This window comes from Trichosurus vulpecula, chromosome 2 (assembly GCF_011100635.1).
Source record: "Trichosurus vulpecula isolate mTriVul1 chromosome 2, mTriVul1.pri, whole genome shotgun sequence".
Lineage (NCBI taxonomy): Eukaryota > Metazoa > Chordata > Mammalia > Diprotodontia > Phalangeridae > Trichosurus > Trichosurus vulpecula.
Window position 1 is genome coordinate 10,076,890 of NC_050574.1, and position 23,272 is coordinate 10,100,161.

Here is a 23,272-nt window from a genome sequence, read left to right on the forward strand (position 1 = left end):
AAACTGCAAGAAAGAGTAACAAAATCCCCCTTGTTTGTAGGATTTTCTATATCCAGGGGCTCTTGAGAAAGGAATGTTCTATAAGGAAAATGCTATATAAATGTGGCTGCTATTAATATTCAACTGTTGAAATATGTGTTACTATGTAGTCCTCATCAGAAATTTACAATGACTTTGTACAGATACTCCCCATATTCCCTTGGCATAGAGCATGGAGCAACGGACTTTGAGTCAGAATGGCCTGACTTTTAATTCTGTGTCAGACAGTTACTAGTCAGGAGAACCTGGGAAAGCACCTTCATCTCACTTGGTCTCAGTTTCTTCATCTGTCAAATGAGCAAGTGTCAAATGATCTCAGAGTGTCCTTCCAACTCTAAATATGTGATCCCAGTAATCCCAGTCTGTGATCCCAGTTTTGCTGCCCCTCTCACCTTTACAAGTGATGATGGTCAGCAGACTAATAGGCTGCTCTTGCTTAGCTGGTCCTGATGCAATTCCTGAAGGAAGCTGCTGCAGGGAAAGGCAGCTCTGAAATCCTCTATCTGTTCTCTGGTACTGTCAGGTGTGTCGATATCTCTTGTGCAGTGACTGTGCTGCCCAAGTCCTCAGAGACCCCCTCTACAACCATCCCCCTCCTCTGCCCAAACACTTTCCCTGAGCTCATTTATTTGTACATCCCTGGCTCTGGACATACAAATGTGCCATCATCCATGCATCGTCTCTCTGGAGATGGTTGTTGGCTTGTACATTCACCAAGAGCAGACCGAAAGGGAATACACTGACAAGCAATCACTGAAAAATACATTGAGAAGAGAATTTCTGAGCTGGCTATAGCTTTTAGATGTTATCTAATTTGGGGCAGCTACGTGGTACAGTGAGTAGAGCTCCAGCACTGGAGTCAGGAGGATCTCTATTGAAATCTGGCCTTAGAGACTTGACACACTTACTATCTGTGTGACCTTGGCCAAGTCACTTAATCCCAATTGCCCTGCCTTTCCCCCTCCAAAAAACCCATAAAAACAAATAGAAGTTATCTAATTCAATCCCTTCATTTTAAAGTTATAAACTTATTTCCAGGTAGGAAAAGTGACTTGCTTAACTTGACAGTGAAGGTCCTTGCTAGAATGAGGAGGGCAATGTACACATGTGTCAATGAGGGCAGTTTTAGAATTGTAGAATTGCAAGCTGAGGTGTGCTGGAGCCAGCTTAAACTGGACCACAATAGCTGATTGTTAAATTTTCAATGTGAACATTTACACCTTGGAAATCCACAAATTGCTACAAATCAGGGAATACTTTATTGTTTTTTTGATTGTCTAGGCTTAAAGTGATCAAAATATTAATAATTCAGATTAAAATGAAAATTGTGTCAAACATACTTTTTGGGTGTTGGAAAGAGCTGATTGTTAAACATTTACTAGCACAGTCTTGACTGGAAGACTCTTTTCTTTTCAATTCAGTAGAGATAGTTTGACCCAATGACAGGAGCACCAGACCTAAAGATGGGAGGGTTGAATCCTGGCTTGGACAGGAGGTACACAACCAGCTAAAATTCCCTTCACTTCTCAGGGCGCTCCACAGTTCAATGGGCCTGTCGATACTGTATTTGTACTGTGTAATGTTAGAAGTGTTGGGAAAAGAAATGGGCATCCCCCTACTTTCACTAGCCATTGTTTTTACTGTTCCCCCAAATCTACTGGGGTACAAAGAGTCCTAGGATCTTCCAGACAACACAATAGAATTTCCTGATGATACCATTTGAAGGTCCAGTGAGATCAAGGAAGTGGCCATGGTCAGTGCCAGAACCAGAACGTCTAAGAAGACAGCAAACGCTAACCCATCCTCCACTCCAAGAATTCCTGAAGATGTTCTACTCAGACATACACTGAGTCTTCTGCCTCCCTCCTTTCCCACATCCCTACACACATACACACAAACACACACACTTATCTCCTCACAAATATACACATACAAACATAGACCTTGGAGGTCAGGCAGGGAGATCTCCATCTTCATCCCTTCCTCCATCATCTTTGACAGGGCAGACTCTGCCTGTCACCTTGCTTTAAGGCTTGTAGTACTTTGGTCACATCTAGACCTGCCTACAATCTCATCTATCCTCTCTTTGCTCCTTAGATCCCTAACATATACATGACATAGATTAACCAACTATCTCTCTGTCTCTACAGCAATCATGGACTCCTGGTCCTAGTGCAACCTCCTTCCTGCACCAAAGGAGAAGCATGCCTACTTTCTCCTTGGCAAAGGAGAATCTGCTGTCCTTCTTAGGAGATTACAGACTGCTGTGCTTATATGATCTCTCACATTTTTAGCTGAGAGTCATGGCTTTTCTCTAATTAGAATTTCAAGGAAGGTAGGATGGTGTGATGAGAGTGGCATGGAAATAAGAGTACAACTATGGCTTTAGTCCCATCCCTAGTACTCACTGGATCACTTACTGGGGCCAATTGCTTCATCTCCCTCATACTCAGTTTTCTCATTCATGGGGCTGTTCAAGGTTCAAATGGCATAATATGTATTCAACTACTTTATATTCACAAAGCACTATATTTAAGTGATATTATTATTTCATGATTGCTAGTTATTTTTCTATCGTCATCATCTTATATTGAAGGTGGACATATGAATATCTACATTTTGCATTTGACAAGGGATATGGAGGTTCTTTTGATTGTTTTCCCCTTGGGCCCCCAAACAGATAAGGTGAACATATCTGCATTTACTTAATGTGCTTCACTTGCCAGTCCCCATCTGTCTAGAGAACCAAACACAACTAGGCTGCAGAAGGATCTTGAATCCCTTTAACTGTTAGCACCACAGAATGCCTTGATAGAGTATTTCATTTATAGTAACCCCAGTAACAATATTAACAATTACAGCCAGAAAGCCCAGGATGAAAGCAGTTCTCTCAGTTCACTTGTTATCACTTGGCTTTAGGCAACTTACATCAAAATAAGGAAGAAGGAAGCCCAAGAAATCTGGGCTGGTCCTGGTGAAACAGCATATTGGGGAGGAAATTGTTCTAGAGCCATGGGGAGCAGAAAAGGGTAGAATTTCTCTGCTAACTTTAAAGTACTATTTAAACATGAGCTAATGCTTCTGCTGCTGCTGCTAAGTAGCATAGTAGTGAACCTTGGCAGGGGAAAGGAGAGACAACTTTGGCATAGTGATCTAGGTCCTGCATCTGACAAGATCTGGTATGCTCTGCACATTATAACACATTAGAGTCCCAAGTCATCTGGTTGGAAGGTACTAACATGCACTGGTGGAGGGATGCTCCACACAAGAAGATCCCCACAACTATGAAATACTAGGCATGGACGGTGCGGTTATAATGGACTTGGAATCAGAAGGGTTGGCTTTGGATCTTTCTGGCCTTGCTTCTTCTTTCTGTGTGCCATAGGAAGACCTTTCACATGCCTAACATTCTGTTTTCTTATGTATAAAATCAAGAAATTAGGTCAGATGTTCTCTGTGGTCCTATTGCTCTGTAAATGTTAGATTTTGGGCTTTTTTTTTGTTTTTTATTCTCATTTGACTGGGGCTTTGGTGTGTGATGCTAAGACACCTGAGCACCTTGGTCAGTCAGACTTTAGATGTAGTTGAATATCAATCAGATTGTGTTGGCAAATACCCCAAATGGATGAATGGGCATGTCTACTTTACGCAGTCTGCCCCATGAAAACCCAAGCTGAAGTGTTGTAATGAAACTAGTTCTCTCTAGTGAAGAATAAGTGATGCCTCAGGGATGGGAAAAAGTTCTATTTGTTGAAAAGAATGTTGGGAAATAAAATAGATTCATTTAATGAAGTACTTAAGTCAGGAAACTCTGCATGTTGCCCCTTGCCCATCACACACATGTAGGTAAGCACACATAAATACATATACACACAGAAGGCATACACAGACTTACTCTCTAACTGAGCAGCTTTTGCTGAAATAAGCCCTTCCTGATGATACCTTGCTCTTCATCATGGCTGTCCTCTGCTTTCATGTAAAGGAACCAGTCAATTGAATTCTGGAGTTTTCTCTATGTTGAAGTACACTCTTTGTTTCTAGCCATGGAGTGGCTCAACATTTGGGGCCCAGAACTGGGCAATCACAGACAGAATATCTGTCTTTTGAGTTGTGAAGATGGGGATGGGAGTTCCAGTGTGAGGAATGGAGTGCCTGGCATCAGTTGCAGAGGTAGGATGGCTCAGAAGATGGCAAACTACCTGGCTCCAAGGCCACCCTCCGATGCTGTCACCCTTGGACATGGCTTACTCTTTTTGCATATCTTCCCTTAGAGAACTTTTGGTTGGATAGAAAAGAGATAAGAAAAATCTCTATTGGGATATGTATAAGAATCCCTAAGAATCATTTTGGACAGATATTACCTAAACCAGGATTAGCAGCTCAGGGAATACATGCATGTGCTAGAGTGATAGATTTTAGTTATCAAAGGAAAATTACTGTAACACTCCAGAATTTGGGCAAAGAACCTATACAGTTTTGTAAAAATGATAGAATAGTTCAATTGATTATTATTCCTTTGAAACAACACCTCTTGTGAAAACTTACCCTCCTTCCAAAATAACTATCAGAGGAAAGGAAGGATTTGGTTCTACTGATAGAATAAAATTGGGAGTTAAAGTCTGAGGAAAATGGAAGCCAGACAATGTTCTAAAGGCTGTGGAAATTATAGCATGTGGGAAAGACAATACTATAACAGTTGTTTACCCAGGAGAAAATGGTTATGAAGCTGTATCTTTGACTCATGTATTCTATCATGAATGAGGCTATGATAGTCTCTTTGTTTCTTTTTGGCTTTTGTCTATTAAATTTATTTGTGAGATTTGTTTCCTGTAGGCTTAGTACCATCCACCTGCAGATCACTTAAGCCAGATGTCACCCTCTGATGTGTTCGGATGTCACCTCTGGACCTGTCCACAACTGTGTTGTGCCGTCTCTGGACCTGTCCACCACTGTGATGTGTCATCCCTGGAAATGACATAAACTGAGTTCCAGATGCCAGCTTGCTAAAGAAATGAGCTCTCGAATAGGACTCTTTATCTTTGGGGCAGGGACAGCTCTATGTCCAATTTCAGCAGGAAGAAGCTTTGGAGGATGAGAACTTCACCCCTGACCCCAAGATTTTGAGCCTCATTTGTCCTAGGGGAGAATGATGACATTGTTTTATATACTTATCTTGTGTTATCCCTTTTATATTGTTGTGTAAAGTTCTGTTGACACCAGTTATCCCAAAATCCCCATTGCCTTATGTAATGGATAAGAAAGGTCTTGGGGTCAAATGCATTAGCAATTTTGATTTGAAGATCTTTCCCACCCATTAATAGGCCACATGACCTACTTATGTCACAGGAAGCCTAAGTTATATGGTGGGAAGAGCTTCCTGACAGGAAAAGGAAGTTATGTCACAGAAGAAATGCTGAGAGACAGAGAGAGAGAGAGAGAGAGAGAGAGAGAGAGAGAGAGAGAGAGAGAGAGAGAGAGAGAGAATATGGCTGCTGGTGGTTGCTAGTGGCTGCCCTCATGATTGTGAGAACTGAACAGGCTGACTTAGCTGCACTGTGAGTTAGTTTTGGGAAAGACCCCAGCAGGGGGTCGGAGAGGTTTTGGGATGGCCAGGCTCCATGTTGTGATATTCTGTATTGAATGTTTTGAGTTCCTTGCTGTTATGATAAAGCAGACTGACTGGCTGTGGAAGCTGAACATTTGGTTATGGGATATGGTTCTTTGGTATCTGAAAAAATGTTATACTTATTGTATCTTCTTTATGGAGAATCTCTCATATTTTGCGATACAGAACCATATAGGCATATTGACGATTATTGTTGATGTTGTGTTTATTGCCTTACTGCTTCAGAATGTCATCATCAGCCTCTGATTCTGGAAGGAAGACACCCAGAAATGTGGCAGAGTACAGGGATCTTTCCCTAGTACTCTCTTAATTGGCCATATGCATTATTGTTTGAAAAATAGAGGTGGAAGGCAGACACTTTGCCAACCTCCTTCTTTGTGATGTGCATGATTATCACACCCAAACCATGAGGGGACAACTCCTCCCTCACCAGCCCCCGGCAGATATCCCGATACCTAGTGAGATCTGCAAGAATGCTCCAGCAGTCCCCACCATGCCTGGCTTTTATGCCTTCGAACCTTAGATTTTGACAGTTCTAAAGTATTTTGAATCTTCTAAAGTTTTCTGTCTTCTAGGCCTGAACACTTTCAAAGTGAAGCATAAAGTTTCTTGAGAATATAGAAGGTAAATCAGTGTTGAACTTAAGGTCAAATTGCTTGAAAAGGCTGTCCAACTGTAGATTTGTTCTCTCACTTAGTCATCTCCTAGGGGTCAAATTATCATATCTATACATGATAGTCCATCACCTAGCACAGTGCATGGCACAGTGTAGATAGGTAATAAATCTTTGTTGACTGACTATGCAAAGAATTACTAGATCTATAGTTATTTCTATTTCTAGCTCTATTTCTCTCCCAAGCTCCAGGTCCACATTATGAATGGCCAACTACCCATTTCTATCTTTTTAAAAAATTATTTATTTATTTAATAATTTTAGATTTCAGCATTGATTTTCACAAGAGTTTGAATTACAAATTTTCTCCCCATTTCCACCCTCCTTCCATTCCAAGAAGGCACATATTCTGAAAAAAAGGGGAAAAAAAGGTGAGCATTCAAATATCGTGGACCTACAATCAGAATCACACAGGATCTCTCAGCTTCTACATTAAATGACAGGAGAAATTGGAATATGATATTCCAAAGGGCAAAGGAGCTGGGAGTACAACCAAGGATCAACTACCCAGTAAAATTAAGCACAATTTTTCAGGTAAGGAGATGGACATTCAATGAAATAAGGGAATTCCAGACCTTCCTGATGAAAAGGCCAGAACTCAATGGAAAATTTGATCTCCAAATACAAAACTCAAGAGAAACATAAAAAGGTAAATAGGGGGAAAACGCCCACAAACCTTATTAATCAATAAGGACAAATTATTTACATCTTTATATAGGATTATATCATCTTATGTATGTTACGTATGTATTAACATATATATATATATATATATATATATATATATGTATGTTAATCTTGAGAAGAGTACAGCTATTATAACAATTGAAATGGATACACATAGACTGTGAATGTCTGTATAAAATAACTGATATAAGGATAAAAAACATAATTAAGAGATGTAAAGGGAGGGTTATGGGAGAAGAGGTAAGGAGGTAGTAGCAAAGGGTAAATTACATCAAATGAAGAGGCACAAAAACACATTATAGTAGAGGAAAAGAAGGGAGGGAGAAGAGCAGTATTTGAGCTTTACTCTCATGGGATCTGGTTCAAGAAGGAAATAACATACCCTGATAAGTATAGAAATCTAACTTGTCCTACAGGCAGTAGGAGGGGAAAGGGGGAAAAAAGGAAGGGGGGTGGTCAGAAGGGAGGGAAGAACTAGCAAGTGGAAAATGGTAAAGATAAGGGAGGGGAATCAAGAGGGAGGGTAAACTGAGGAAAGCAGTGGTCAAAACACAACTTTGTTGGGGAGTGGAAGGGGAAAGGGAGAAATAAAAGCATAAACGGGGGGAAATAGGATGGAGAAAAAGACACAGACAGAAATCATAACTGTGAATGTGAATGGGATGAACTCTCCTATGAAATGGAAGCAGATAGCAGAATGGATTAAAAACCATAATCCTACAATATGCTGTTTATAAGGAACACATTTGAAACAGGGGGATATACACAGGGTAAAGGTAAAAGGCTGGAGTAAAATATATTGCACTTCAGCTAAAGTAAAAAAAAGCAGGTATAGCAATCCTAATCTCAAACAAAGCAAAAATAAAGACAGATATAATTAAAAGAGATAAGGAAGGACACTACATCCTGCTAAAAGGCACCATAAACAATGAAGCCATATCATTGTTTAACACGTATGCACCAAGTGGTATGGCATGCAGATTCTTAGAGGAGAGGTTAAGGGAGTTACAGGAAGAAATAGATAGCAAAACTATAATAATGGGAGAGACCTCAGCCTCTTTCCCTCTGAACTTGATAAATCTAACCTCAAAATAAATAAGAAAGAAGTGAAGGAGGTGAACAGAATTTTAGAAAAGGCAGGTATGATAGACCTCTGGAGAAAACTGAATGGGGATGAGAAGGAATATATTTTCTTCTCAGCAATACATGGCACATATTCAAAAATTGACCGTGTACTAGGGCATAAAAACCTCACAATTCAATGCAGAAAGGCAGAAGTAGTCAAAGCACACTTTTCAGATCACGATGCAATAAAAATTATTTGTAATAAGGAACCATGGAAAAATAAGCTAAAAATTAATTGGAAACTAAATAAACTAATTCTAAAGAATGAGTGCGCCAAAGAAGAAATCAGAGAAACAATTAATAACTTCATTCAAGAGAATGACAATAATGAATCAACATACTAAAACTTATGGTATGCATACATGAATAAAATAGAGAAAAAGGAGATCAATGAATTGGGCATGCAACTGAAAAAGCTAGAAAAAGAACAAATTGAAAATCCCCAATTAAATGTCAAATTAGAAATACTGAAAATCAAAGGAGAGAGTAGTAAAATTGAAACCAAGAAAACTATTGAATTAATAAATAAAACATACCTGGTTTTATGAAAAAACCAATAAAATTGATAAACCTTTGGTCAATTTTATTAAAAAAAGAAAGAAAAAAAATCAAATTACCAGTATCAAAAATGAAAAGGGTGAATTCACTTCTAATGAAGAGGAAATCAAAATAATAATTAAGAATTATTTTGCCCGATTGTATGCCCATAAATCTGACAACCTCAGGGATATGGACGAATAGCTACAAAAATATAAATTGCCCAGGTTAACGGAAGAGGAAGTAAAATTTCTAAATAACCACATCTCAGAAAAAGAAATTGAGCAAGCCATCAATGAACTCCCTAGGAAAAATATCCATTTCTATCTTAATGTCCTGTACTTTCTCTAAGCCTCCCTTTCTTATAAACTTTCATATGCTATCAAGGTAGGCTTGAGCAATATGTGAACCAAGAATTATCCAAATAGCCAGCTGGTTTCTGAAGAGGCAGAAGAACTAGAGATCAAATTGCCAACATTCACTGGATTGTGGAGAAAGCAAGGGAATTCCAAAAAAATTACTTTCTCTTCATTGACTCTATCTCCTGCCTTCCTGGATTCAGCCCAAGCAAAAATCCCATTTTTTACAAGAAGCCTTTCCAACCATCTCTCCCCCTTTGCTAACTATTTCCTATTTATCATGGATATAATTTGTACATATTTACTCATAATTCCCCATTAGATTGTGACCTCTTAGAGGGCAGAGACTGTTTTTTGCCTCTTTTGTGTCTCTAGAACTTAACACAGAACTTGACACATAGTAGGTGCTTAATAAATGTTTTGTTACTGTTGTTCAATCATTTCAGTAATTTCCAATTATTTGTCATTGCATTAGGGGTTTTCTTGGCAAATATTTGGAGTGACTAACAGAAAATTAGAAAGAGGAGAGGGTAACTTTTGGATATGTGGTTTTAAGGTTTTATGAGAATTCTAGTTTATGATATCCAATAAGCAGCTAGAGATGTGTTTGAAGTTCAGAAGAGAGGTTAAGTTTGGATGAATAGGTTTGAAAATTGTCAGCATAGAGCTAAATATTGAATCCATGGGAGGTGAGACCATTAGGCAAAGCAGTACTAGAGAGACTAGGAAACAGGCTCCGGTGACTTCCGTGTCTGTTTGGTATGGTCCTGGCAAAGATCCAACAACAAGACTGAAAAGGAGTGATTACACAAGTAGAAGGAAAACAAGGAGAAAGGAACATGATAAAAACCTAGAGAGAAGAGAATATCAAGTTGGAGAATGTGATTGACCATGTCAAAGGCTACAGAGGAGTCCAGAAGGACAAGGGTTGAAAAAATGCCATTAGAAAAGACAAATGAAAAAATGGCAATAACTTTGGGGAGGGCTGCTGGGTGGCACTGGAGTGGAAAGTGCAGGGCCTGGATTCAAGAATACCTGAGTTGAAATCCAGCCTCAGATACTAGCCATGTGACCCTGGGCAAGTCACTTCATCCTGTTTGCCTCAGTTCCTCATCTGTAAAATGACCTGGAGAAGGAAATGGCAAACCATTCCAGCACCTTTGCCAAGAAAACCCCAAATAGGATTACAGAGAGTTGGACATGCCTGAACAATGACTGAACAGCTGAATTTTGAGATCACATGTGATACAGCCATTAGTTAAGAGGAAGGGAAGGGGAGGCTCTGATTACATCCAACCAACGCTGAGAATTTTTCCATGAAACAGAGGGGAAATACAGGATGGTAGCTAGTGAGGATGAACGTATTAAGTGAGGACATCCATGGTGAAATTGTCAGTCCCCACCATGATAAGACTCATATTTTCACCTACTTCTTCCAGGGATGGAAAGTCAGTGCAGACAAATTCCAAAGGTCTGCTGGTACTTATGTGCTCTAAGTATATAGTACAAGTTACAATGTTTTTCTTTCTACGTATCTGGCAAAAGTTCCATACTTAGCGACATTTGGATATTTGAAGCTAGGAAAATCACTTTCTTCCCAGCTTTAGGGTCTTTTCTTCACCAATATGCCCAAAGACGTCCTGGAAGGCATCCATGGATATTGAGTGGCATTATTTGGGTAGTACCAGCTGCTTCCTGGTTTCACGTGTAGGATCAGCATTCCATCACACAGCTCAACTTCTTGTCTCAGCAACTAGTGTCTCAGCAGTACAATTCCTTCTGCTCTCTGGAACTTCAGATGGAAAGGATCATTAGTATTGGCTTGTGTTACTTCTCTTGGTGCGTTGTTGTCCTTTGTTCTCCAATAGGACCAAAATGCCTTCAGTATGTCAAGGTAGATGTTGCAACAATCCGGCTAGTGGCTGCTGTGGGGGTGAGAGACCAACACAAGCCCAACAGCAAGAATGCTGTCAGCACAGGTTCTTTTGATGTGCTTTACTAAGGAACATAACATTAGGGGGTTAACAATGTCATTTCAATCTAACATACAAATATCATTCACTTAGTTCAGGGGAAAAAGCCAGCACCATGAACTTCAGAGCAAATACAAATAAATTAGAAATATACATTATAGATAGACCAAATACAATTCATAGTTACCAAGAAACCATCAACATCTGGGTTGAGGAGCTGGGAGGTTCTTAGAGCAGCTGCACAGAGTCCCATGCCAACACTCCTACAGGAATGAGAGCCTCAAACAAAACAGCTCTGTTCTCTCTTTATATACACTCTTTAGACGTCTTCAAACATCATCTGAGTGACCAGAACTTAGGTGCATACTATTGGCTCTGGTCTTAGCACCTCCTCTTAGATCCCTGAGAGCTTCATGCCCACAATGGCTTAGCACCTAGTAATTAGGGGTTTGGGCCTGGGGTTTTGCACCTAGTAAGGCTCAATCAAAGACAATTAATTTAGCATTCTCAAACAGTAAAAAAAGTCCCAACTTAATATTACAGTAGAGTGTGATCAATTGTGGCTCATGAGATCGATACAATCCTGGAAAGCTCTACCACAGGTCAAGCAGAAATAGTCTATATGAACATCTGGAGTGGAAATGGCTCTAAATTTGCACATTTCATATTTCCTTTGAGTGACTACACTTCTGCTTTGCTCATAGAGCACACAGCCTTCTTTGAGGTGGGCATGCCATACTGGGTGGTCCTGTTCCAGTATCTCCCATGTCTCACAATTGATTCTAAAGTTCTTCAGAAAGACGTTGAGAGTGTTCTTGTATTGCTTCTTCTGATCTCCTGGTGAGTCCTTGCCTTAAATCAAATATCCACCAACCATCTACAGGAAACTGTAGCAAGGAGGACTGATTTAATGTCACAAAGTTTCTATGGGAATCTGGCATGTTGACAGGTGGTAATCCCAAGCTCTCAGCTCTCATTTCACCCATTTATTGGCCAGTGCCTTGAGTGTCCCCAATTGCCCTCACAATTCTAGTCTTCTTTGGTATTCTGAACAAATTATCTGAATCTACATTAGTTTTGCCAGGCTTAGAGTGAAGTTTGAAATTATAGTTGGCTAAAGATATTTCCCATTTCTGGTAAGCAGTAACCAGCCTGGCAATGGTCAAGACAATGGATTGTTATGAATTCACACTCAGAGTTTGGCTCCATATGCATAGTCATTTGTCCTCTCAGGTGCTGGTGATGATCTCTACTGGTCCTGAGCATTCCAGCCATAGTTACCTTAGAGCCAGGTTTCCAGGTGAGATATTATAGCTAGCCAGCATGGCAGCAAAGCCAAGGGAAGCTAGGGTATCTGACACTTGAACCTGGCAAGGGGGCTGGACTTAGAACTAAGACAGTGTTCTATAAAAACTGAACTAAGCTATGAACCTGATTGATCCTTTTCTCCTCCCCAAAGAAAGAAGTAGTATAAAGGGGAAGGAGGGTTACACCTCCCACATCTTGAGGGAATCAGTTTGTATATTTGTGATTATACCTTTTGAAGTCAGTATTCCTTTGGAAAAGCTAATCTGACTGTAGTGGTTAAAAGCAACTGGGATGCAGGGGATTTCCTACACTTGAAGGAACACCATTGGTTGGGGCTGGAGGCATTGGCAGAGAGCCTAGACAACCCCCAAGCCCTGGAAGGGTACCAAGGAACCCTGTGGGAGAGTGAGATGTAACCCATTTGGCTTTCAGGCGACAAGTGAGGGGCAAGGTGGTTAGTGTTACATGCATGTCTATTTTGTACATATCCTGAAATTACTTGTCAGGGAGCACGTTGCATACTCCTAGTGTAATACAGTATCCTTTTGAATAGGGGTTGGTTCATTCTTTCTGGGTGTGCCCCAGTGGCTGTTATGGAGTAGTTGCTTAATAAGTGTTTGTAGGTTAATTGAGTGATTGACTTGCTATATTAAACAGGTGCAAGAAATGCTGTACCCCTATTCTCCTTGCTCCTCTACTGTTTTTTTTGGGTGCCTCATGTAAGCTCTACCCTCTTCTACAGCCTCCAACCTTTCCTTTTTCTTGAGCTGAACATCTTTTCTGATTCATAGTTCTCAACTTATCTCAGAAATGGGCTTTCCACAAAACAATGCCAAGAGGTTCACTCTGAAAGTCAGATGCCTTAAGTTGCCCCAGATATCAACATTCTAGGGCTGCCGCAGGGCATTGCTTGGGTCATGTGCTTGTGTGTCCAGGCAGGGGAAGGTGCCAATACCTAGAATAATGGGCATCTGAGAGCAGAAACCACCTGATAAGTCAGTGTAGGGACTGACTCTCAGGCTACTTCAGTCTTTGTGTGCATGGGGGAAGACAGGACTGTCTTGGGACAAAAGACAGGAGAGCAGGGAAGAGGCAAAGCTGATGAGTGACTACAAAATGCTCCCATACTTTCCCATTGCTGTTTAGACATCCATGCTGGATGGTGAGTGTTAAAAGTGTGTGTAATAGTGTGAAGTCAGCCCTTATGGCTGTGTAAAATTGGATTACATTGTATTATAATTTGCTCAATCATTCCTCAAATGATAAATACCTCCTGCTTTAATCTCTAGTCCTTTGCCCCTGAAAAAAAGAGCTGCTATAAGTATATTTGCACATGTTTCTTTGAGCCCTAGGTGGCACAGTAGGTAGAATGCTGAACCTGGATTCAGGAATACCTGAGTTCAAATCCAGCCTCAGACACTTATTAGCTGTGTGACTCTAAGTAAGTCACTTAACTTCTGCCTCAGTTTCTTTATCTGTAAAATTAGTGTGATAGTAACACCTCCTGATGTTTTGAGGATAAAATGAGATTATATTTGCAAAATATTTTACAAATGTTAAAGTGTTAAATAAATGGTATCCTCCTCCTCCCCCTGTTCTTCCACCTTTTGGTTATCATCTCTTTGGAAAGGTTATGTGTGGTAGTTTCTAAATTTCTTTACAGAATGGCTGGACCAATTCATAGCTCTATCAACAACGTACCAGTATGCCCATTTTCCCAGAGCTCCTTCAGCCTCTGTCAATTTTCTTTTTTGGTTAGCTATGTCAAATCTGATATCGTTTGCATTTCTCTAATTCACAATTTTGGAGCATTTCATCATATAACTATTAATAGCTTGTATTTCAGCTTTTGTAAATTTCCTGTTCATATCATTTGATCATTTATCTATTAGGGAATGGCCATACATTTGTATATTTTAATAAGTTCCTTATATAATTTGTAAATTATAGAGGGCAGCTAGGAAATACAGTAGATAGAGTGCCAGGCTTGGAGTCAGGAAGGCGTGAGTTTAATCTGACCCCAGACATTAGCTATGTAACCTTAGGTAAGTCACTGAACCCTGTTTGCCTCTGTTTCCTCACATGTAAAATGATCTGGAGAAAGAAATGGCAAACCCCTCCAGTATTTTTGCCAGGAACACCCCAAATGGGGTCACAAAGTTTGAAAACAAAGAACAACAATTTGTAAATGAGAGATTTCTCATGTAAACTTGCTACAAAAGTTTTCCCCAATTAACTATTTCCCTTCTAATAATTAGCTATATTTAAAATTTATAAATCTAGTAATTAAAAATTGTCCATTTTATCTTCTGTGTTCATCTCTATCCCTTGTTCGGTCATGAATTTTTTCCCATGGTCATTCACATCTCTCCTAATATATTTTGATAGTATGGTCTTTAACATTAAGGTCACATATAAATGTAGAATATATTGTGGAGTATGGTGTAAAGTGGTGGTGTGGTGGTGTAAGGTAGTTGTAAAATCTATAGAACCATTATGGTCACCTGTTGTACACCTATGAAACCTGGAAGATCTACCAGTGCCATACTGGGAAACTCAGTAGCTTCCATTTGAATTGTCTTGGAAGACTCTGAAGATCCCCTAGCAAACAAAAGGTACTGGACATAGAGGTCCTTTCTCAGGCTGAACTGACAAGCATTCAAACTATATTGCAGAGTGCAACTCCAGTGGGCTGGTGTAACTACAATGTTGCTGTCAACTGCTGTGGAGGTGAAGGACTAACATCAAGAGCACACAGGAGGGCTGCAAGCACAGGTTCTTTGATTTGCTTTTCTAAGGAAGGCAATTTTAAGGGGTTAGCAATGTCACTTTAATTAAACATGCATATATCATTCATTTAATTCAGGGGAAAAAGTCAGTATCCTGAACTTCAGAGCAAATACAAACAGAAATTAAAAGCAGAAATTATGTACAGAGCAAAATAGCACAAATCAGCAGACAGGCTTCTGTCTGACCACAGACATTACACACATAGTTACCAGAGAAAGAAGGACCAACATCTTAGTTTTCAAAGCTGGCGGGGGGGAGGCTCCAGTGGCTACCCAAGTCTCATCTGGCCAAATCACCAACACTCTTCCAATGAGTGTGACCCTGAAAAAAATGCCCCAAGGGCTCAGTGCCTACTTAGCAAAAGGGTGTGGGAAAGATCTTCAATCACTAGCATCACATCATATGCATTGATTCCAATCAATGACTCTTGATTCAAACAAAGGCAATACTCAGACACCTGATTGCCTCCAAAACAAAAGACAACAAAAGGTCCCACTTCGCTTACCATTGCATTTGAAAGGCAAGACTCATTAAAGGCACTTGATTGCCTTAGCATTCTAAAAGAGAAAACAGTAAAAATTCCCACCCTTCTTACTATTACAGCTGGCCACATTGTCCACATGTCCATCCCTAAAAGACCATTTTTTATGGAGAATTCACACAAGGGCAAATGCTCACACAGACATCAGAAAAATGATACAAGGACACCCAATGTCTCACTGAAGAACTTTAGAATTGATTTGCAACACAGGAGACATTGGCATGGGATCACCCAGCATGGTGTGCCCACATCAAAGGAAGTATTGTGCTCTATGAGCAAAGCAGAATTTTGGTACCTCAGAAGAACTGTGAGTTGTGTGAATTTGGGGACACCTCCTCCTTCTCAAATGTTCCTACTGGCTATTTGTGCCTGACCTGTGGTAGGAGCTTCTGAGCTCATATTGATCTGATCAGCCATATTTGGACACACTATACATTGATCCTGACTTTGTGATGTCATTTTCATCCCCTTTGATTACAGAATACAACAATGTTAGTTTCTTCAATTGTAAAATATAAATAATAATAACACCTACCTCCTGGCATTGTTGTGAGGAACAAATGAGATAATATTTGTAAAGCATTTATTGGGTGCCTGGCACATAGTAGGCATGTGAAAAATGTCTCTTTCCTTCCTTTTTTCATGGCATCATGCTTTAGGGGTACCTGCTTCCACAACTGAAAAAAGACTTCCCCCTTTCTCCCCTTTTCAATTTTTTCCTTTGCCACCTTGCCTATTTTCCTGTAGACTCTTTTCTTCCTGACATACTACAGGTGGTTTTTTTCCAGATTTATGAGACTTTTACTTTATTAGGGTACATCAAACATTTCCCTCTCTTTTTCCATCTCTCCTACATTTTATTCCCTTTCACATTCTGTAATTTTGTGCTTCAAAAAAAAAAAACCTACCGCAAAACCATTCGTCACTTGTAGGGATGGTGTTGTGAGATTTTCTCCATGTTTTAGGCCTCTGTCCACATGTCTTCTATGTGATGTCTGCATTCACTCTTGTCTCTTTGTCTGCTTTTAGGAAGAAATCTCTTAATGATCTCTCAGTTGTTATTTTAATGTTGTTGTTGTCCTTTGCTGCTGTATTTGTTTATCTTTCTTATATCTATGTTGTCTGCGGTGTTTGAGAAGCAAATGATTTGTTCAGGCCTAGTTTCCTTTATAAAAGCATTTTGAACATTATTCCTGAAAATCCATTTTTTTTCATTCACAGTTTGCCTCATATTTACAGAGAATGTCATTGTGGGCTACATCTTCCACTCCATTGTTCTTCGAATACATTATTCCACTCTCTCTTGTATTTTCTCCTGAGTGCAGAATAGTCTTGTATCATTCAAATTTTCTTTCCTTTATATTTGGATTTTTTTCTAGGCAGTTGAAGGCTTGCTGTTGGTCAGTGGAATTCTTCAATTTAACCACTCTGTGTCTCCAGTCTTGCAGCATAGATATTTTTCTTCTGCAAGTGATCTTTGGACTCTTTTGAATGACAGATTTCTGTGTTCAGCAGTTTTGAGAAGTTTTCTTGTATGATTTCTTGCCTTATGATGTTTAGGGCTTTTTGACTTGTGTTCTGTGAGAGCTATTAATTGTCTGTTTTTTCCACATAGCCTGTCTTTGAGATCAATATGTTTTCCATGTCTGAAAATCATGTTTTCTTTTAATGCTACCATTTTTGCTTATATGTTTTCCAGATTGTGAAATACGAAATATGAAAATATTCTAAATCCTGAATAATTAGAGAAATGCAAATTAAAGTCACTTTGAGATTTTGCCTCACACCTATCAGGTTGGCAAAATGATAATAAAGGAAAATGATGGTTTTTAGAGGGGCTGTAGGGAGACAACACATTATTGTTCTCTTTTTGAGTTTGTGAACAAATTATTTTTGTATTAAAAAAGTATTTATTTATTTATTTTTAGTTTTGAACTTCATCTTTATAAGATTTAGAGTTCTAATCCTCCCTTCTATTCCCTCCCCACATCCCCAAGGTGATACGAAAACTAGTTTGGAATCATGTCACAAAAGTTCCTAAACAGTCCATTACCTTTGACCTGACAACATTACTACCAGCCTTATACTCTTAAGAAAAGAAATATTGAAGAAAAGGACCCCTTATGTACAAAAATATTTATAGCAGCTGTAATTGTAGTAGTAGTGAATTGTAACCCAAAAGAGTGTCCATTTGTTTGAGAATGGCTAAATTAATTATAGCTTATGAATGCAATGGAATACCATTTTACTGTAAGAATGATGAAAAGGATGGTTTTAAGTGATGCCTTGAAATGAGCAGAACCAGAACAATTTATTAAAAAAAACATTATAAAAAAGTTGAAAAAACCTGAGCACCTTGTCTTTTGACCTTTCTAGAGTACCTTGTTTGCTACCTGAATTTCAGGCATTTTGTATGATCATTTACCCATAAAACCCACAGGTTTTATGACTGTTTCCTTCCTTAGATTTTTTTCTCCTATGAACTTATAGCTGTTTTTTCCTGTTACTATTTTTAATAATATTTCCCCCCCCCAATTACATGTCAAGACAATTTTTAGCTTTCATTTTTACAAGATTTTGAGTTCCAAGTTTTTCTTCCTCTCTCCCTTCTTTTCTTCTGAAAATGGCTTGAATGAATATTAGTTACATTTGTGAAAGAAATAACAGATAAAAAACATGAAAAAATAAAGCAACTGTAAAAAGTATACTTAGATTTTCATCAAGAGTCTATCAGTCATTTTTTTTTCTTTGTCTTTTTTTCAGAGGAGGGAAGGTAGGACAATTGGGGTTAAGTGACTTGCTCAAGGTCACACAGCTCATAAATTTGTCAAGTGTTGGAGGGCAGATTTGAACTCAGGTCCTCCTGATTCCAGGGCTGGTGCTCTACTCACTGTGTCACCTAGCTGTCCCCAATTTTTTTTCAGACCATGAAAAATGCTTTCATCAAAATGTGATCTGTCCCTCCCGTCCACAGTTTCTCACCAATAATATGGATTTGGTAGTGTGAATAAGAAGTCCTCAGCCCAGGAAGACTAGCTATCATCTTCTTCTTGAACAATTCAACAGACATTTCCTGAAAGCCTACCACATATAAGGGATTCAGCTGTGTGGCAGACATCTTATGTCTGAAAATTGATTTATTTTCTGTTCACTTAACCTGACCTGAGTATCATATCTTTAGATCTGCGCCGATGTAATGTTGGAAGTACTGATATTCTTAAAGCCCAACTCTGACCTTTTCATTCCTTTACTTAGAAAGCTTCAGTGACTTACCACTTTCTCTAGGAAAAAGTGCAAACTCTTCTCTCTTACATTTCAAACTCTTCCCAATGTGTCTCCAGCCAATATTTCCAACACTCATTCCCATCATAGGCCTCCACTCGCACTGCCTTCCAGCCGTACCAGTTCTCTTGTTGGACTCTTACATTATATTGTTATGGTATATTGTATTATATTTTACTATATCATATCATATTCTATCCTATGTTCTGTCTCCATGCTTTTTTTGCAGAGTATACCCAATGCTTTATTGCTCTCCTTCCTCAAAGGGCAGACCCTTTAGAGTCTCCCTTCAAGGTTCAGCTCAAATGTCGTTCCCCATGTGAGGCCTACAGAGGGCTTTCCAGTTCATAGTCACCTGCCCTACTTTAGATATAGCTTGTATTTACTTATCTTTGGAAATGGCCTAAATACCAGTAGAATAGTAACTTCTTGAGAGGAGGTAGTATCTCACTTTTAAAAAGATGACATTCTCAGCACCTAGCGTGGTGCCTAATGTATAAAAGATGCTAATTAAATACTGGTTTGATTCTAGGAAAAGTAATATCCTTGATACAGGAATCTTGGAAGGGTGGAATTATAAGGCCTCGCTGTCCTCAAATGTCCAATCAGATAATGTCTACATAATTTCTGAGATTCCTTCTGGTTCTGTTCCTGTGATTTTATATCCCCAGCTACTCTTTTTGGGATAAGGATCTCCCAAGGACTCTCTGGAAGGCCCCCAGAACCTCCTTATTCCTCAGGCTATAAATGATGGGGTTAAGCATAGGGGTGAGAATAGTGTAGACAACAGCCAAGTTTTTATCCTCTTCTGGGAAATGGAGAGATGGAGGCCTCAGATATGTATATGCAAATGGGACATAATAGAATGTTACCACAATCAGGTGGGTGGAACAAGTGGTAAAAGCTTTCTTCCTCCCCTGTGTTGAGCGCATGTGGTGGACTGTATAGAGGACTCGACCATAAGAAGCCATGATACCACTGAAAGGGATCACAAGAAATATGTTGATGCTGAAGAACACTGTGTACTCATAGGCCCAGGTATCCATGCAGGCCAGGGGCAGTATGGCAGGGATATCACAGAGGAAATGGTTAATGATTCTGGATTTGCAATAGGGCATAGAGAGTGCGTACACTGTGTGGCAAATGGAATTGATGCATGAAATGACCCAAGACACAGCAATCATCAGCAAACACGTTCTCTTGTTCATGAGCAGAGGATAATGGAGAGGGCGGCAAATGGCCACATAACGGTCAATGGCCATGGATGCCAGGAGTAGCCCTTCACCAGCAGCTATGAGTAAAAAATGGAAACTTTGGAATCCACAAGCCACCAAAGAAATGGAATTGTCTCCAGACAGGAAGTTGACAGCCATCTTGGGAACTGTACTGCAAATGTATATGAGGTCCATGAGGGAGAGCTGACTGAGCAGGAAGTACATGGGGGTGTGGAGGTGGTGATCCAGCCAGATGAGGAGAATCATGGTTGAGTTACCCAGGAAGGCGATTAGGAAGATGAGGAGAACCAGGAGGAAAAGGAGCAGGCCAGTTTTTGTTGGGGGAAACAGTCCCAGCAAGAAGAAACCAGTGGTGGTTTGATTCCATTGTTCCATTGGAGGGTGTTTCTGGAATTTTTTCCTGCACGATAAAATGAGAGAATGGAAAAAAAAAACTGCTATACAGTGAAACTCCCTTTGGTTTCTCCCAGAATCTCCCTACTCATGCATATCAACAATATTCTGATGCTTTGATGTTTCAGCAGCTAGGTAGAATATTGGATAAGAACACTGGAGCCAGGAAGATTTCATTTCTGATTTGGCCTTAGACATTTGCTAGGTGTGTGACTCTGGGAAATTCTCTTCACCTCTTTGTGCCTCAGTTTCCTCAACTGTAAAATGGAAAGAATAGCAACAACTGTTCCATAAGATTATTTCTGACGTAACATATGTGCAGTGCTTTGAAATCCTTAAAACACTATATAAATATGTGTCTTTGTTTTTGTTGTCATTATTATTATGGCAGCTATCTGGCACAGTGGATAAAGTGGTGAGCCTGAGGTTAGGAAGATCTGAGTTTAAATCCGGCCTCAGACACTCACTATCTCTGTGACCTTGGGAAAGTCATTTAACTTTGTTGGCCTCAGTTTCTGCGTGTGTAAAATGAGCTGGAGGAGGAAATGGCAAACCAATGCAGTATCTTTGCCAAGGAAACCCCAATTGGGGTCGCAAAGAGTCGGACATGAATGAAAACAACTAAGCAACAGTTAGTATTAATCCCAGCTTATTCCCTATTCTAAATAAATGTCATTAGTGTTAATAAGGGAATAGAGATGGGATTTGACATCGTCAATGTATATGGATGATGTTTTGGGCAACAGAAAATTGTCATGATGATTCACCAGTTCCCTGTGGATTATTTCTACAGTACAAGCTGCCCCTTTGTAGAGTTTCATTCCCAGAGGTTCAGGCTACCTAAGTAGGAAACCATAGGGACTGGGATGTGAAGTACTCTGTGAACAGCAATGATGCTTCCCCGGTTAAAAAACAGTTGTGTGACATCATGCGAACCACAGGACTCTGACACGGTAAGTCCCTGGTCATCTTGCCTCATCTGATCTCTCTACGTTGGGCCTCATTGAGCTCTGAGATGCCAAGATACATGACTTGGTGAGGGATTTGGATTTGCATAGCCTTTAAAAGCAAGAAAGAGTGTAGTTTGATCGACTTCTAGGCCATCAGGAGGCACAATAATGTATTGTAATCACACTGGTCTATTCATTAAAAGGATGGAGGGCCTGTTTACTGCTTTGTAACTAACAAGCTGTAATGGGGACAGATCCCTTTAGTACTCCAGGAGCCATCTTGGACATCTCTAAGGGGGAAATCGGATTCTATTGCATTTAAACAATGAGGGTTTGCTTAGGACCCCGTCTTCACATTATACTTTGTATTTTCTCTAGTATGTATTTGTAAATGTATAACAACCAGCCCTCTGAAAAGTAGGCCAAGGTTTAAATTTAATCTGAGCTATTGATGTGTCCTCCATCACTGTTTTAGGTCTAAACCAACAATGAAACAAAGCAATCCCATGAGCTTTGATGTGGAGCTTCTGCTGATTTCTGAGGTGTGAATGTTCACACTGAATAGTTCACAATGGGACCCCACTCCAGCACACCCTGAGCCATCTTTCTTCAGAAAGTCTTCTCATCCTTCAGGGGCCGGCAATGCTCCTGTTCCTCCAGGTGGCTTTCCTGTCTACCCTGCTTCCCCTAGATGTCTGCCATTCTGAGGTCACACTCTACCTAGTGTCAATACCAATTGCTTTAAAGACTGTAGTTTTCCCTTCTCAAAGTAGCAGTGTCTTCCTTGAGGGCACAAAACCCTCCTTTCACTTCTCCAGATGACCCTACCATACTTTCCCCTATAATACCATTTTATGAAGAATAGACACCCATTACATATGTACATACACACATATATGTATATACATCTATATACCATTTCCAAATATTTCTATAATTTATTTATCATATATTATATACTATTATATAGTATACATACATATATACATATATGTATATATGCATGTACATACATATGTGTATACACACATCTATATATCTGTATCTATATCTATATCTGTATCTGTATCTATATCTATATCTATATCTATATCTATATCTATATCTATATCTATATCTATATCTATATCTATATCTATATCTATATCTATACTTGGAGGAAACAGTCCCAGTGAAAAGAAACCAGTGGTTGTTTGATTCCATTCCTCCATAGAAAGGTAGTTCTATATATATTTCTCTATATGTTGATATATAGTTACTATTATTATTAATATATTTTATATACCATACTATGTAATATATGTTACATTTACATGTATTTTATTTAATTATATTAATTTATACATTTAATTTATGGTATACATATATATCATTTATATGGTGCTTTTACATTTTAGAAGTGCTGTGCCTTTTTTATAGAAGAGAGAATTGAGGCCTACAACAATTAAGTGACTTACCCAGGGTCACACATCCAGTATGTACCTGAGCACCTGCTAGATATATGATAGCTAGAGATGCACAAACATAAATACGTATATATACAGCTCTAACCCACATCAAAGAATCGAACCATTTCTTGATAATTCCAAATTCATTTTAGTACTATGGAATTCAAAGCATTATATAATCTGAGTATCAGTTATTATGATATTCCTGTTGTCAGGTGGCATCTTTCTTTGAGATCTGAAAACATATTCCATACTTGAGATGGCACTTTCCAATGTCTTCTTCCCTAGGAGTTGAGCCACACTGAC

The 23,272-nt window shown here is 39.3% G+C and overlaps 1 protein-coding gene across 1 annotated transcript; it reads right to left on the reverse strand.

Moving 5' to 3' along the window:
- Positions 1-19,611: 19,611 nt before the first annotated feature.
- On the reverse strand, positions 19,612-20,550 carry LOC118839735 (olfactory receptor 2L2-like). The gene has a single exon (XM_036747262.1). It carries the CDS (start codon positions 20,548-20,550, stop codon positions 19,612-19,614), a length of 939 nt encoding a protein of 312 aa, XP_036603157.1.
- Between the last annotated feature and the right edge of the window lie 2,722 nt (positions 20,551-23,272).

What these genes read in the sequence shown, in the direction of transcription:
- LOC118839735 (XM_036747262.1), bottom strand. Translation starts at nt 20,550, where the DNA reads ATGGAACAATGGAATCAAACCACCACTGGTTTCTTCTTGCTGGGACTG.